This window comes from Stegodyphus dumicola, chromosome 10, assembly GCF_044657685.1.
Source record: "Stegodyphus dumicola isolate Sdum_Otavi_A_Nest chromosome 10, ASM4465768v1".
Classification (NCBI taxonomy): domain Eukaryota; kingdom Metazoa; phylum Arthropoda; class Arachnida; order Araneae; family Eresidae; genus Stegodyphus; species Stegodyphus dumicola.
The window spans coordinates 127342179-127359615 of record NC_140777.1 but is presented as its reverse complement, the minus strand read 5'-3'; the positions used below and the strand labels follow the sequence as shown (position 1 = coordinate 127359615).

The following is a 17437-nucleotide window of genomic DNA, read 5'->3' as shown; positions in this document are numbered from 1 at the left end:
CCTGAAATAAAATATTTTTATATGCCATTCATCACCGTATTGTTATTCAGCAAAGCGTAAGATTTTTATTATTATATATTATAACAGAAAAATATAACTTTTCTGCGATAGTATAGCAGACTAACAGATTTAAAAGAAATAAACCCAGTTCTTAAAAATATATTTCTACTTTTTTAACTAATTGATTTAAATAAGGATTAATTTAAAAAATAAGATATCTAACTAAAAGTATAATTTTTTTTTATAAAATTACACTAGTTGGAGTAACTACACTTTCCTTAAACGAACCTTTCTCATCATCAGAATTTACCAAAACCAGAGCGATTCGCGTTGTGCAAAGCAGGAAGTTTGACTTATCTACGAGCACAGAAAAGTGTAGCGGTATGGGGCGCATCCTTACCATAAAAGTCAGATTAGAGCTTCCTTCAGTTCTGACGTCGCAGCTAATTCGATATAAACATTTTAGTAGAACTGTCGCATTTTATGTTACACAAATACCGATTTATGACACTTTTTTATTAGTTAAATTGGAATACAATTTAAATCAGGTTTGAACACATATTTCAATAATCTTAATGAACTGGAAAGCCGAAGGAATTTATAAGCCATTCTGAAATTAATTAGTTTTATATAGTAATTGATGTCTATGAATTTGAATTAGACTAATATATTATTTTAATTTTCAATAAATTTATAAATTTAAATTTTACAGTTTTTTGGCAATTGAAAGTAAATGGTATTGTTTTTACCGCATTATGCAATTAATATCCGAAAATATATCAATCCTATCAAAAGAGGAAATTTTTGCCTTTTCAGACTGAATAAAATCTTCCGGTCATCTTCCAGTGGCTAAAGTGTCCTACCTTAATTAAGTAACTATGAATAAATGTTATTAGAAAAACACTTTTCCGTTTGAAAACAAAGAACGATTAAAAACCTTTTTGAGTGAATCACACATTTCATACTACGAGAATACAACTTTATATTAGCTGGAATGTAAAAAATCAGAATGGTAGATATATTTTTAATCTATTTTTATTCTTTCGCATCTAAGCAGATGTTACTGTTTCCTTTAAAAAAATACATCTTTTTCAGAAATTCGTGATTTCTATCCCACCAACATGAGTAGTGCTTCCAATCCGTGCACCGTAAGTGATGTATAATAACCATCTATAACAGTGTGCATTCTTGTTGTGACGTCTGAAAAAGCTGGGACAGTAGAATTGAAGGAAGCTTTTCTTTATATATACATTGCTAAAGGATATATAATCATGGACGCAAATAAAGATTATTTTTTTAAATATATTAAAATATTATAGCATTTTCAGTATTATCTTTCAACGTGTAGCTTATGTGAAAGTGCAAATATAGATAATATATTGTGATCAAACAGTAAATGTACACTAATATAATGTAACTCCCCTTTAGAGAAAAGAATTTTTGAAGGGGTTCAGATTTAAAATTTCACCTAAAGGGGCACTTTTAAAGTTTAATGTGGTTTATCAGTAGAAGTTATCGATAGAGATAGTCCAGGTGGAATAGCGAAATATTTTGTAGGATATTAGATAAATATGCATTTAGACTAACAGGGGAATGCTATCTTCTGTATATTTAAAAAGTGAAAAACTATGTAATGTAATTCTATAAAAATATTTAATCTTTTTAGTTAGACATATCATGAATTAAATGCATTCTTATTGAAATCAATCAGATTTAAAATTTAAAAAATAGTATTCTAAAGAATTATATGCATTGCTTTTAAATAGCTTAGTTTTATAATCACTAATAAACAGATTAATTATGAAAGATAAATATCTTATATTTTTCCGCGTTGCAACAGACTCGAATATAAAGAAAAAAAAAAAAAAAACACAAATCATGTTTTGAGATTAATAGCCATTTTGGGCTAAAATATATTTAAAAAGAAAAATTACGTAATATAATTCTATAAAAATATTTAATGTTTTTAATTAGATATGTCATTTTTCTTCAACTGAGTCGAATTCAAAAGTAAAAGAATCCTGTTTAAGGTTCTAGATTGTGTGTCCTGTTTATCCTTTCCTTAAGAACTGCATCTATTGCTTTTAAATAGTTCAGTTTCTTCATCAATTTTCGCTTCAGTTTGAGTGATTCTGCTGGAATAGCAAAAGGCACTTTTAACTGTTTAAAAGTTGTTTCCTAATGCATTTCTGATTATCATCTTTGAAATGAGATTAATTTTTATTGCCTTTGTTTAACATATAAGGAAAATGTTATTCAAAAACTTTATATTTCATGCATACCTATATCGAACAAGTACACAAAATTATACAACAGTTACTTAGCACCCAAAATATAATTACAATATCAAGTCAGCTCTTCATAAATGATTCCTCTTTTTTATTCTGTTTCTGCGGATTACTATTCCTAAATGATAAATAAATGGCTAGTTGACATAGCAACCGCTAAAATTCAGAAAGGTCAACAACAGCAAAATATAATAATGTAAAGAATGTTAGAATATTTTATAGATCTGAAGCACAAATAATTCCGCAACAATTATTATTTACATACAGTGGCACATATTTGTTTTCGGAAAATTGTATTTTTGAAATTTATTTGCATAGATCTTGTACTAAATACTGAAACACAGATCCAACGTTTTTTCTAACACTGAATTTTTTGTCTATTTTAAGTCTTTCTTGTTACAAAGTAAATATCGTCAAAATATTCCTTGTAATAAAATAATTTATTCAAAACATAACATATTAGTCGACAACACACATAATAATTTGGCCAATCGAAACTTAGGTTGAGATGCTTCGGCATATGAAGATTTTTGTCATAATTTTATTGTTTTAAATGGAAATACATCACAAGAATTATCGTCTGCAATTGGATATTATTACTCGTTTAGCAAACTATATTAACAGTTCCATATCTGAGGTGAGCACAGTAAGGCGTTACAAACTAGCGACAAATTCTCCTCGAAATTTATCTATTCGTTATTCCAAAAATCGTAAAAGTATTTGGAATATCCGAAACAAACCTTGATGTAAAGTGTTCGACTACCTTTGATGTTATTAAACGATGGATATTACATTGAAAATACGCTGAAGTCTGGACCACATTACAAGCTAATATGATGAGTCGAAACTTTATTCTATGAAAAATAAAATAAAACCGAAATATTAATGCTTCGAATCTTACACTGGATTTAGTAGATTATTTTAAAGTTAATCCCAAACTGTAGAAAAGCCGATACAGCATATGGATGCAATGGGCGATCAGCAAAAAATAAAATCATCATCAACAAGAAAAACGATGAAAATACGCCTGGCGTTCACAAATTCCTTCGTAAGCTAATGTTTATTATATTGAAATAATATTATATTTGCACACAACTCAAAATTTACTATATTTGAGTGCGATGCACAAATTATTGTGTGGAGAAACCCGAGTAAAAAACTGAATCAGAGAAACTTATTGACTAAGCATAATGATGGCATAATACTCGTAGTTTAGAGATATTTCGCTGCCTCTGGGATGGGAAATATAATTTTATAGAAAATTATATGAATAAATATAAATATACAAAATTCTTAAGGAAAACCTGAAAGCATGTGCAAGAAAACTTGGAATTGAAAATTCATTGAAGTTCTGTCTGAATAATGATTTTAAACATAGCCTTAAAAGTTCACTTGTGGTTATTATATAACCGCTTTGAAGTTGTCAGAACTTCTCCAAATTCTCTTTATTTGAATGCTATCAAGCATATACTGTATCAGTTAGAGAAAGAATAGGGAAGCATGATATTTTCGAAAGCTCAACTAAAAGCAGTTTCTAGAGAGAAATAATACAATACAGGGCGTTCTTATCAATTATTATTAAAATTATTCGAATCCATGCAAAGTGCATGGAAAGAGGAATTTTAGCTAAAGGATATCCTTTAGCTAAAATACTTAACGTTCCATTATTTTAGTGTTTTTATTAAATATAAATTGTTTGTTCAAAGTGTCCAAATACTTTTTTCTTTGTAAGAGAGTTCTGCGACAAAATCGAGGAGTGCTTATATAACGTAATTGATTAATTTAATTGCGCTGTCAGATACATAAACCACCACCTTTTTAAATTTTCTAATAATTTAATTGCCTAATCGAATGTATAAGCCATTATCTATTTAAGTTTATCGGGGATGCCCCACGCTTTTCAATTGCAGATGAATTCTGTATTTAAAATTATTTACTCTATTATTCCCATTAAATTATAAGATTAGTTGTGTTTTCTTTTAGTGCTTTAATTATCATATCCATTTTCGATAAAATGTTATTGTATATAAACCTTTTTTAAGTTACATTTTGTGTAATTTGCAAAACATCTGTGCACTTTTATCTAGCTTAACCAATTTGCTTATCTCTTCTCACTGCAAGAAATTATAGAGTTCATAAAACATTCTTCCCTATATCATAAGGAGAAACTTTGAATACTTATAAAAGAATGTGGTAATTTAATATTGCTTGCTAAGACCAATCCCATCGATAACTTTTATGTTCTAGAAATTTATATTTTTTCTATCATACATATTTTTACAAACACAAAGCATACTACTCACAGTTTAACAGTTATGAGTTACTTCTTAGGGCACCAGTTTCATACATATCAAAGTTTCTAAAATATTGGTAATTAAAAGTATTATGTTTAAGTACTTACCAGCTGCATAACTAGAAACGATGAAAACTAAGAAGACGCTAACTATCCTGTTGAATTGAGGCGCCATGTCGAATGTTTCGACACCTGCAAAAAGTTCCGTATTAATCAAATTTGAACCAAAATCGAGCAAAATATATACCAATATAACAGGGTATTTATTTTGAATGTGACAAAAAGAATAGCATAGTACAAATTGTATAATAGATTTATTAAGCTAAAATAAATTAATTCTGAAACTACTGTTATACAATCTGGCGAAATTCTTCCGATTGCAAAATCACCTCTAGAGGCATTGTTAATCAAAATGGCGCCGTCCATGCAGGAGAAAGCGTACTGTGTTTTGGAATACGCCAAAACATCACCGTTTACTGCCGTTTAAAGACATTTTCGTTCGAAATTCAATAAAGATCCACCGGATCATCACAACATCTAACGGTGGGTGATTCAATTTTGGGACATGGGGCCTTTTGTATAAGAAAACCAGTTCAGAATGAACAGCAGGCCAAAGCGAAATGGTTGAAAAAAATTTTTGGAACGTTTTTACGAAATCTTACAAAATCAACGCGTTATGCGAGTTCTGAACTCAGTGTGCCTTATGTAACGATATGGCTTGGGTTAGGTGTTAAAAATTTCCAACAAACCTTTGTGTGAAACTTTCCACTAGAATTTGCAAGATAAGCTGGAGATATATGGTTTTCGAACAAACTTTTGTTTACGAAGGAAGCCACTTTTCACGTTTCTGGCAAAGTTAGTCATCATAATTTACGATTTTGAGTAGAAATTCCACATGGTGTAATGGAACATGAGCGTTATTCTCCAAAGATGAAAGTTTTCTGCGCCATTTCTAACAATTGTGTTTTTGTCCTTTCTTCTTAGTGGAAAAAATCGGTTAACGGGTGCATTTACCAAGATATGTCATCAGTGTGGTTATTCTTAAACTGAGGAAGCGATTTCCGACTTCATTCTGCAGAAAGACCGTGCTCCACCATACTGACACAAAAATGTATGCCAGTACCTGAATGATTGTCTACCCCAGTGGTGGAGTGGACGTTCTGGGACAAACGCTACGACATTCGAACACCGAGATACCTAGATCCCTCGTAATTTTGTTATGGGTGTTGTTAAAGACAAAGAAAGTGTTTGTGCCTCCAATTTCCCCAGCATTTACAACAAGTGAAGCAGCTGATAACTTAAGTGCTCGAATCATTAACAAAGGATATTCTATCACGAGTGTGGTAACTGGATGTTTGCGAGTGTCATTGGAGGGACACACATAGAGCATCTATAGAAGCTTGGATAACTGTAGTTTCACTGTTTATCAAAATAACTTAATTACAGCATTCACGGGTATGCTTTTTGTCCCATTCAATATGAAACAACCTGTACACATAGTGTATAGAAAATACTCACTTATCATCAGTTTAACCAGCATCATACTTAATTTTTTTTTTCACAATGAAATATGAAATAGAGAAATATAATTAAAAGTAGGCCCTATTTTACTGCTATAATAAGTTTAGCTATTTGTATGAGAATAATAAAACTTTTAACTAATCCTCTGCCAGGAATGGCAGATATTATATTATTTTTTAAAGAATACTTTTTGAAATTGGCAACAATGAAAGTGCAATAATTCAAAAGAATTAATAGTCAGCTCCATTTCCTTTTTTATGTGTTGATGCAGAGTAAAGTTCGCGTGCTAATTTTAATTGCATATTTATTATATGAAAGTGTTAATTTATTATATTAGTTGAAGTAGATGTCGATTCCACAGATTTATAACAAAGCTTTTGTATAGTGTTAAGATAAGATTAATTTTCTGAAAATATTCGAAATTTCTAACTTTTAAAATATTTTAAGCTAGGATTCAAATGTACTCTAGAGAGAGGTTTGGGGACAAGCGCCTATGTAATGTTTTGAGAAGGAATATTAAATATCGTAATAATTGTAAAGTCTCGATTATAAGTTATCCGTGATTGCGTCATGCAGATTATCCTTTGCCGATATTTCTTATGCTTCATTCGAAAGATATCAAATAATAATAATAATAATAATTACATAAATAATGTTAAAAATAAAATGCCAGTTTCTTTGCTTTTTACTTAACTAATAACTTTTAGGCAAGAAATCAAGTGGCTCATTACTGCTGGAATTTTATTTTGCGATAGATAAGGCTAATGGAGTTGGTAATGTTACCTTTATTTGTCAAAGTGCATTTACAGTGACATTATGCAGACGATCCCTAAAATGGTCGTAGATTCTCAATGTCGTTCGAAGATTTGACTTGTGTAATGCATCTAGGTTATTTTTTTTAAGTCTTTCGCAAGAATAAGCGCTTTAAAAGACGTTTTTGAAAAGACACTTTTAAAAATTAAACAAACACTGGTTTAAAGTAATATCGGAACTTGTTGAAATCATTTCTGATTTTCAGGACTTCCAGAATGCATTAAAGGAAGATTAGCAAAATGATCGCAAAGAGTCAAAAACAATGAAGACCAAAGGATTTTACTAGGCTGTATGCAATAAATTAGAAGATGGAAAAGATGAACCAGATAGGATTATACATTAGGCAGATATGCTGTTAAACCATGTAGGTCAATTAACTGAATTTAAGTTTACTAATACTTTTGCACAGTATTCGCCATGCCATCCAAAAAAATGTAACATTTAAACATATAATAAATATTTTTAGGAGAAAAACTACTTAAATTTTGTAATTATTTTATTTAATCCTATGGTGTTTAATTAAAATAAAATGTTTCCTAAGGAAGAAACTTGGAGAAAGAGTACAACAAATTTCGGTTCTAATGTAAAATAGGGTGCCTTTTGATTTGGCGCCAAATACCGACGCTATTCTCCATTTTATAGTAACCCAGAATTGACTCTTTCCCCAGAGTTATGGCAGCCTTTTTGGGGGGATTAAGTGCCAGTGCTTTTCTTAGGCTTAAACTGACTGAAACTTCTTCATTAAGTGACTGGGGGATTATTTTCACGTACTACAAATCAAGTATTTATAATTTTGACCATATTTTGAATTATTAGAATTTTAATTGGGTTAATTGACCTTTGATTTTCGTTTGTTGGCTGGTTCTAATTAATCCTTGTCCCGTCACTTCGACTAAGAAGTATGTCTGGCAAGATAAATACTCGGTTTTTCTGCATGACTTAGAGCGAAAGGGTAAAATAGTTCTAATTGATTTGGTATATGAATGAAAATTTGATTAGTTTTCGCTACGAATGTCAAGCTTGTAGGAAAGATATGTGTATGGTCGAGTTTAAGAATCAACCGAATGGTTATGAGTAGGTTTATCGCGAGAAAGGTACTTGAAACTGGTGCCATGCCAACGCCACCGAGGATATGTGGAGCCACATTAAGCGCGAGTTTCGCAAGCGGGATCTTCGGCAGTCGTCGGATGACATTTTATATTCCTACTTTGCGGAGTTACCAATCTCGGGATCAGAAGCAGGAGGATCGATTCTGGGACTATATTGATTAGCATTACGTAATATGTGTGACAGTCATTCGACTCTGACGATGAGATATAGCCAAGAACACAAGTTTAGATAAGTATTTTTGTTGTTTTTGTAACATACGTTTGCGGCGTTCTTCTAGATAACATCCTATCTCCGAAATATTGCTTTCTTGGTTCCGTTCTTGGCGTCATAAAAACCGCCAAAAATATCAAGAGCACCCTATTGTAAACTTTTGCCCAAATTATCCCATAATTCTCAAACGAAAGAGCTGAAATTTGGTACAAGATAACTAAAACTATTATTCTTTGTTTTGCTAACAAATGTAGAAATAATTCTGATTTAATTTGCGGAATACTTGTATTGAAAACTATGAATCTGCTAGTTCTTGACCAGTCTATTATAATATTTGATGATTTCAAGGTAAGCCATTATCCTTTAGTGCCAGAACAAGTCAACAAAAGATATGCTATTTAGCTGTAGTTCAGGGAGATCACAAAGTTTATTTTATCATGTTTTTACTTCCTTGTACGAAGTAAAAAGGATGTATTGTTAATCGCGAAAAGTTTCAGGCAGCATATTTCAGCGAAAATATCTATTTTGACAGCTATCGAATGCAATTTAATGAAGTTTTTGCGTGATATCTATACATAAGAACACAATAAAAGACTCTTTTCCTCCAAAAAAATTACAAAACTGCTTTAAAACGAATTCTGAAGAGAAAGTTTCGTGGCATCTGTACGAACGTATGTACGTACGTACGTACGTATCTCGCATAATTCAAAAACGAGTAGCCTCAGAACCTTGAAATTTTGTATATAGGACTGCTATAACATGTAGATGTGCACCTCGTATTTTGGTTGCAATCGGCTGCACCAAACCTATATAAATATATTTATATATATATCCACTCTGTTACCCGGCTCAGTGATCTCAGTTTCTTTACTCTTATATGTTTGTAAGATGTGCATTTTTTGCTTTAAAAATGATTGAATTATGTTGTTCTTATCTTCCGGTTAAGGTTTTTATGCCTTTAATAAATCTGTATACAATATTTTTAGAATTATCAACAATTTTAAAGTTGTTTAAGTGCTGCTAAGCCTAACATTTTTTTTTATGGCGGCCATTGCTTGTTTACATTTGAAACAGCAGGATAATGGATTTGTTGCCAATCTAGAGAAACTAAGCTTCGCAACAACAAAGATAACGCCTTCATTTATTATTGCGAATTAAATCATGCTTAATCCTTTCTGATATTTTTTCCAGGAAATAAATGTTTAAGATTTACTTCGTAATTTTTAATACAGATATTTTGAGTTTTTATGTATTTTTGCCTTGTCGCAAAGTGAGAACTGAATTAATTGAATGAGAAATACTGAATCGTCTATGAAAAACTGTTTCTTTTTTGTTTTGTGTGCTTAAATTCTTTCATACATCGTTCTAGCTTTATTATATTATTTGAATAGAACATATGGCAACGATTAGATAATTCTTTAAATGATATAAATTTTGTGCATTCAGAGTTATAATATGAACTAAATATAATATAATGCTGTTATTTGAACCTAGCGCCAGAATGTCGCTATGGTAAACAAATAGAGTGAATTTTAAAGAATGAATTTATTTTATTGTGGTTCATGCGCTGTCGAAGTAGATTTAATTCATTCCAATAAGTTTAAATGAAATGCAAGAAAAAATGCGTATAATTTAATATTCCGTACAAGGAAGTCATGTGGTGTACACATCAGATTTTTTATTTCAGTAAACCTTTAACTTAGAAACGGTCCTAGGGCAGAAATGACATTTGCTCAACTTTGATAGCATTTACTCATTTCGCGTGAATTATTATGCACACTACTCTATTTGGTTCTATAATGTATTTCTCGTTAGGAATTATCAAATGATACTCTAAATGATAATCTTTTATTCCGCTTTTGTTTCAGATGGAACGAAATAATATTAGAAATATACAAATATATAGCGAAATGGGCTATTCAAGCTTACCCTTGTTTGCCCATATTATTAAGTGTACTACTCTTCGATTTTATTATAAGGCATTTCCCCGCCTTCTTCGCATGCCTTCGCGGTTTTGTGGTCTGCACGCTCAGCGCGTAATTAAGAGGTCCACAAATCGATTGCCGCCGAAGGCATTGCTAATTTTTCATTTCTCCTGCTTCCAAAAATATACCTAATGTCTCTACAGTGGCGCCCGAACTAAAAGGGTGCTGGATGATGATTCTCCTCACCCAGCATTGGGTTTCCTAAAAACCCCAGCCGCCCTATAAAAGGGGGAGTATATAAGATATTTCTCCGCCTTCTTCGCGTGCCTTAGTGGTGTAGTGGTCTGCATGCTCAATGCGTAATTGAGAATCCGCGGTTCGATTCCCGGCGAAGGCGTTGCTAACTTTTCTCCTGCTTCCAAAAATATACCTAATGTCTCTATTCGTAATGAATTATCAAGTAATACCGTAAACGGTTTTTTTAACTCCGTTTCTGTGTCAGATATACGAAATAATATTAGAAATATACGAATACAGAGGGGAATGAGCTGTTCAAGTTATCAATAACGCTACAGGATTTATTATCATCGGGCAAATAGAATATCTGAAAGCTGCAAATTAGTTTAATGTTCCATAATCAGCTTGAAAAAGATACGAAAAAAAAAGAAAAAAAAAAAAATCCTTGGTATCAGGTAAGATAAAATGAATGGGGAAAATCACAGTATTACCCCGTTCTGCTTTACAGAATGAGGTAAAAAAGATTATGCTTCCAAATCTAAGATCAGTGCTGCCTTTGTCAGAACACATCCCTCCCCAAATAAGTGGAATATTATAGATGCAAATTGCAAATGGGGTGGCGATTACATTAGGAATAAATTGCATGCTACAAAAAAAAAAAAAAAAAAAAAAAAAAAAAAAAAAAAAAAAAAATGCTATAATAATACTAAGATGGCCCTTCCTTTTAAAGGCCGTTTTAGATTTCTGTGAAAATGGTCGTCTTAGAGAGCCTGTTTGTCACCAGTGTTTAATACTTTTATGTAATTGCGTTCTAACAGAAGACCATTAATTAACTGCTGTTATTAAATTATGACAAAGATTGATGTAATTTAATTATGACGTAGTCCCAAGAAGATCATCCCTTTTAGAGATGGTCGTCTTGGGAAGGTCTAACGAGAGGTTTTACTGCAATTAATATGCCATAAAAAATAGAAAAATATTACTAATTAAAATCACTTAGTTAAAATAGCTATAATCGTAGGTATTTTAATAATGTGACAAACATACTATTGCACGTTTCTTTAAATACCTCTCCGAAAATCACGAGCACTTTATAAGTGTAGCTTAGCATTAAACAATAATATATATATTAATTTAATTCTTATTCCTCAGTTTTTACATTAAAAGTAAGATAATTTTAAGTTTCACCTCAAAATGTGATATTTAGACAATTTAATTATATTTCTTGAAAAGCATTTTTATCATATCAAACTTACATATGTGACAACGTCTCACATATAAGACAGCATTTTTTTTTTTTTTTTTTTTTTTTTTTTTTTTTTAAGAAAACACCTTTGAAAATATAAGATCAGCTTATTTGTAGCTGAAATATAAGATATTCTTTCGTATTCGGTGGAATAATATAATATTTAATTATCTTTTCTCTATCGTGTAATGTATTAATAATATAGTATACAGTATACCACATTTTAATTAGAGAAAAATAATAATCATGCAGAAAACCTTTGCCCAGGGCGCATTTGCAGAATGCTATTTCGCATATACGCGTTATCTTATTTGTTTGTATTGAATTTGTACAATACTTTAATTTCATTCATGTCCACCTCAACTTTCTATAGCCAACATTGAATGATTGCTGGCATCATCTCTGGCCAGAAGCAAACAATTTTAAAGGGTTTCTTTTAATTGAAAACGTATGAAAACAAATGATAGATAGCAACAGCAAATGGATGCGAAGGATTTTCAAATACAAAAGAAGGAGACATCAAAGAATTAATCAAGAAATTACGAATGAAGAATTAATTGATCTTATAACACCAGCCCACAGTGAAAGCAGTGAAAATGAAAAAGAGTATAGCCCCTTTCTTGCAAGAAAATAAACGGTCTGTTAAACGAGGCACAGGAACTGTCTATTCTGCAAAGATGAAGAAATAAGGCACATTATGAGAGACACTGAAAAACTCCTTCCTCCTCATCGCCCGAAACTTTTGAGTTCATTCATTGTCCCAAGCAAAAATCAGCAGCCTTTTAAAAATTAATCGTATCACGTTCTTTATTAAGCAGTAATGAAAATCCTTTCAGTTAATGTTTATTTTGTTTATTTCTTTCAATTACAGCAATATTTAGGCTTGTGTAAATTATATATATATATATATTTATATATATATATATATATATATATATATATATATTATATTATATTTGAATTATACCTAACAGATTTTTTTCCGCAGAAAGTTACTTTTTCGGAATGCGGAATTTCCATATGCCCTATACATTAATAATGTCACCTCCGCATTCGGCAAGGGTTTACTGTATAACACAAAAATAATTAATATAGTTTACCGCGTTTTTAATTAGGGAATAAGAACAATAAAAATAATAACAGAATGCAAAAATAATTAAGTTGCAGAGTATTGAAATTATTTAGCGATTGAATTTAAGGTAAATGAATATATAATAAAATAGTTTCCATACCTCTGAAACCAACTAAGAGCGGAATTTATTAAGCACTGGAATTCAGGTCCGTTACTCGTGGAGCACCCGGAACCGAGTAGAAGTCCAGTGAAATTTTTTTCGTAACCTAATGATCCTCCCACCTCCAGAAATGTTGCGGACTTTGATTCCTGCCCCTCTTCATGTTTTTATGTTCATTGTCTTCAATTTTAATAGAGCTATCTTATTAAATTGATAATAACGACCGCGGATGGAAACAGCATTGTCTGAACGCTGTTTACGAGATAAGAGATGATTCTTTGCTATTGTATCGCCTATTGTAAAGAAAACTGTAATGAATTTTGGCTTGGGCTGAAAAGGTATATGATAATGATAGCTTATCAATGCGATTGTGATTACTGATAATTTTAAATATTTGGAGATTCAATGTATTATGAAAAAAGGGGTAAAGCGATTTTGCTGAATGTTTTAACTGATATATGAAATATCCATTTCACTGGAATACTTTTTTATTCATTCAAATATAAGCTATGTTTTTCGAATGTGAAAATGAATAACTAATTAAGAATAAAATACGAATACATTTTAACCCTTTTTCCCTTTTTACCGGCTTGAAAGTAGATGCAGTGAATATTTTCAACAAGTAAATGTTATATCAAGATAAGGTCAGTCAATTAAAGTTAAATTAATCGAATTCTTTTAATCGATAGAACTTAACCTGAACTTTATTAAAGACCTCTGATAACACAGTTGGTAAAAGTATGTGGCACTATTGTCACGTGCTTTCGTTGAATAAGGGATTTAACATGTCAAGCTAGCATTGCAAAATCCGTAATTAGAGACCTGGTGAGGAACTGAATGACGGAATTTCCACTCATGAACCGCAGACCCGAATCACAGTTAACTTTTCATGCCTTTTGTTTCCAAAAATCTTATAGATTCTACAAAAGTATATCTGTTCTTCCGTTCGTTTGTTTAACTAGACAGGTATAGGCACAGGTAAAAAGTGGAACATCAGACCGTCATAATTAAATTGCCAAATATTATTCCCAGTTACTCGCGTTCTTTCAGAGTTTATAGGAGTCAGGAGTGACCATATCGGAACTGTTCGGATTTAAAAGCTGTGTTCGTTCCTCGCCACAGAACTCGTTCCGCAATCTTCAGGTTCCGCAATCTTTAAACTTACTCGCCGGTAAAATTAATTGAGCAAGTTTATAGCTTATTTATTTGACCGTGTATTCTTAGACTGCTTTAACAACGTTTAAATTGGTTTGTCTGTTATCGCTTGATTTATATCGCACAACTGGTGGTTTGTCTGTAACACAAGTTGTGACTTTTATTTAAAAAATTTTGGGTGGAATAAAAATGTTAATTGTACCTTCTCAAGACTTTGTCATAATATTTCAGACGTAGAGATAACTCGCTAACTTGTCTAGTATGATCTATAGGACTTTAAATTGCATCCAGATTAATAACAACCCTATAACCCTTCTATTCCTATATTCTGAAACTGCTGTAATATAATTCCCTGTTTTGGAAAACCTTGTTCATCAGTGTGCATGCGTAAATTCAACAACCTACCTAATACTCATGCTTTTCGAAAATAATATTTAAAAGCGCGCACTTGAAAACCAGTATTTTAAACTAAGTATGATAAAGAATAGACATAATTTGTTTTTAAATTATTTTTAAAGGTCCTACAACTGATTGACAAAAGAAATGTATTGTGGCAAAGTACAGTAGAGATATCTGCTTAAAAAAGTATATCTTCGTGGAGGATTTCCTAAGGGAATGTAGCTTGTCTATATTACACTCAGGTAAAATCTCGAAAATACCCATGCAACCAGCCCGTTCTCTGGGGATTCAATATAGGCATTCAACGTTCTCTTCCAATGGTTTATGTTCAGATTGTTTTCAAAAAAGAACTACATACCTGGCATTTATTGAACATTTTTATTTTCCGCCTAGATCATATTCACCATTTTTTCCACTAGTTTCCTTCTTATTCCTTGAAAAAATTAGAATACATTTTGACTGACTAACATATTCTTTTATCATTAAAAATATTTTAAAAAATTCAGTCTAATTTGATGCTAATCAAGTTTTTTATAGACAAACGATGAAATAATAGAAATCCTCCAAGATTTTGATAGAGTATTTATTATGAGGAAGATTTTATTATATCAAATTACAATCAATTTTAGAATTCTTGGATTATTGTCATTAGAAATATTAAGAATCATGGTATGAATGGGCCTGTGTATAACTATCCAGTTATTTGGTAACATCACAGTATCAAGACAAATTTTTAGTTCATCTAAGTTATAAAACACGTGTTTTCTTTCATACTCTTCCTTTTCAGCTAAGCTACAGGCTACTCCCTTGATGAAACACTGGAGCTAAGATGACTCGGACCATCAGGAAACAGACTTGGAATTGCTCCATTTTTTAAACGAGGATATGAAAGTGGTACAATTACCTTCTTTCCAGTTTTTCCATCAAAGAATTCAGTTTGTCTCAGAACATCATGTTGTTTGAAGTGAAGTTCACACACCTTTCAATACAAAAAAGAATAAATAAATAAACACGCATTAAAGTTAAAAAAATTATGAAATGGTAAGCATTTTACCATCCTTTTAAACACATGCATAGACCTTATAAGTCTAATCTAATCTAAGCGTATAATGTGTATGCTAAAGATTACCAACTTAAGGGGGAAAAAAATCTGGAAGAATACAGATTTTAACTGTCACCCAAAAGGGTTTTATTTTATTTAATCATGGCAAAGCACTCAAGGGGTATCTGCCTAAGAGAAGGGATGTCTTCGTGGAGGACACTTTAAAGGAATTTGGCTTGTATACATTTGGGTAAACCACCGAACTGAATGACCAGTGTTCAGCAACTTTGCCGCTCAGCTGCTGATGGACCCAAGCAAGAGTTTATCAGGGTTTTTCACACTCTCGCTGACCTCGCAGTCTACCAGTCTGCTCTTGTACTCACTTCTACTAACATTATTTTCTTTTTTTTTTTTTAGCATTGTTATTAAGCATAGTTTCTTTTTCCATTTGCACCACATACAGTTCAACAACAAAACCACAAATTTTTTAAAAGCTTAACAGCAGGATATGTTTAGAATTACCGATGTAGTGTTAAATGTTAGCATACATTTTTCTATTTCTTCACTCTTTTCTTAGTCATCATATCAATGTTAAATTTTCTTTTCCTGTTTTATTATAACTTTATTAAATATCACGCTCTTTGCATTTAGGCCATATAAAATTCAATTCAATAGCAATATTCGATGAAGAAATATTCAGAAAATATTCGATGCTAAAAGATAAAAATCTTACATTCCCAAATGGCAGTAATCTCGTGTGTTGGAGATGAAAATATTTTATTTCAAACAGTGTTTCTACATGTAGATTCTTCGTTATTTAATTTCTTTAAAAGTAATACAAAGCGATAATATTTGGTGGCAATAATTTGAAAAGGGATACAGCCATTTAATCCACTTTAAGCGGCAAAATCCCAAAATAAAATTAAAAGCCCTTTTGAGCTAAAAAGAGCCATGGATGCTTTAGCAAAGTTTTGAAAGCGTAAACAATTAGCACATGTTTGTTGTTTGTCATATGCCAAATGCACAGATCAAGTAACATATAATTGCTACATCCTAAATAATTTTCTCTTCAGATATTTGAAGACAGCACTTGGTTATTGAAGTACAATCAAAAAGTTGATAATACAGTTATGTAAAGAATATGATTAATCATCAATTTGATGGATAAAGCAATTCGCATTCACTCCTGGCATTCGGCCATAAATTTACTGGCTCTTTTGCTGAACATTTTGAGAACTGACATGTTCACAACCGGAAGTACAAATTTACTTGTATACATATGTATGTTTATACTTAAGAACATAAAACATAAATCATTAAAAAAACATTGCTCCCTTTTTTTATAATTATTATTAAGAGAAGTATAAGTGCTAAGTAATGAAATAAAAAAGAGAAAAACAAGAATTTGTATATTTAAGAGTTCACTTGCAGAAATCAAATGTTTTAGGCTATTATGTGATTTTTGAGTGAAAATTTCACAATCATGTGTCATGTGTTTTGACAATATATTGTTGTGGATTGCTCATTTTTAGATTGTTTATATTCCACATGATTTTCTTTACTTTTTCAAAATTTTTTAAATCTACATAATTTATTAATACAATAAAACATTTTTACATTCGGCTGCAACAACTACAAATAAATCAAACACCAGTAAGTGCTTTTAGATAAAAACTTAATGCCAGGAACAAGTTAGGCATTATTGGTATAAGATGATATTAACTGATATATATTTGTGTATGGAACACTTTAATAAGCTAATCAGGATTTATGCTACCATGCACAGTGAAAACTAGTAAGCTTACAATATGTGGCAATTTTACTTAGCAGGTTATTTTAACACCCAGTAACCTACTCCAGAAATTAAAATAACTACGGTGAAACACTATTCAATTTATATGTTTGTTTTCTTTTACTTATAATTCTTAATTTTTTAACGGTTTTTTCAATTAGTAAAATTTAGAAC

At 31.1% G+C, this 17437-nt stretch overlaps 1 protein-coding gene across 1 annotated transcript in view; it reads right to left on the bottom strand.

Moving 5' to 3' along the window:
- LOC118189260 (uncharacterized) overlaps positions 1 to 13029 on the bottom strand; it is a 115831-nt gene extending 102802 nt beyond the window's left edge. Inside the window, exons 1-2 of the mRNA XM_035359843.2 lie at positions 12876 to 13029; positions 4690 to 4773 (exon numbers count right to left, since the gene is read on the bottom strand). Of these exons, the coding sequence (XP_035215734.1) occupies positions 4690 to 4756 (67 nt within the window). The 5' untranslated portion in view covers positions 4757 to 4773; positions 12876 to 13029. The remainder of the gene's footprint in view (positions 1 to 4689; positions 4774 to 12875) is intronic.
- Positions 13030 to 17437: the final 4408 nt, after the last annotated feature.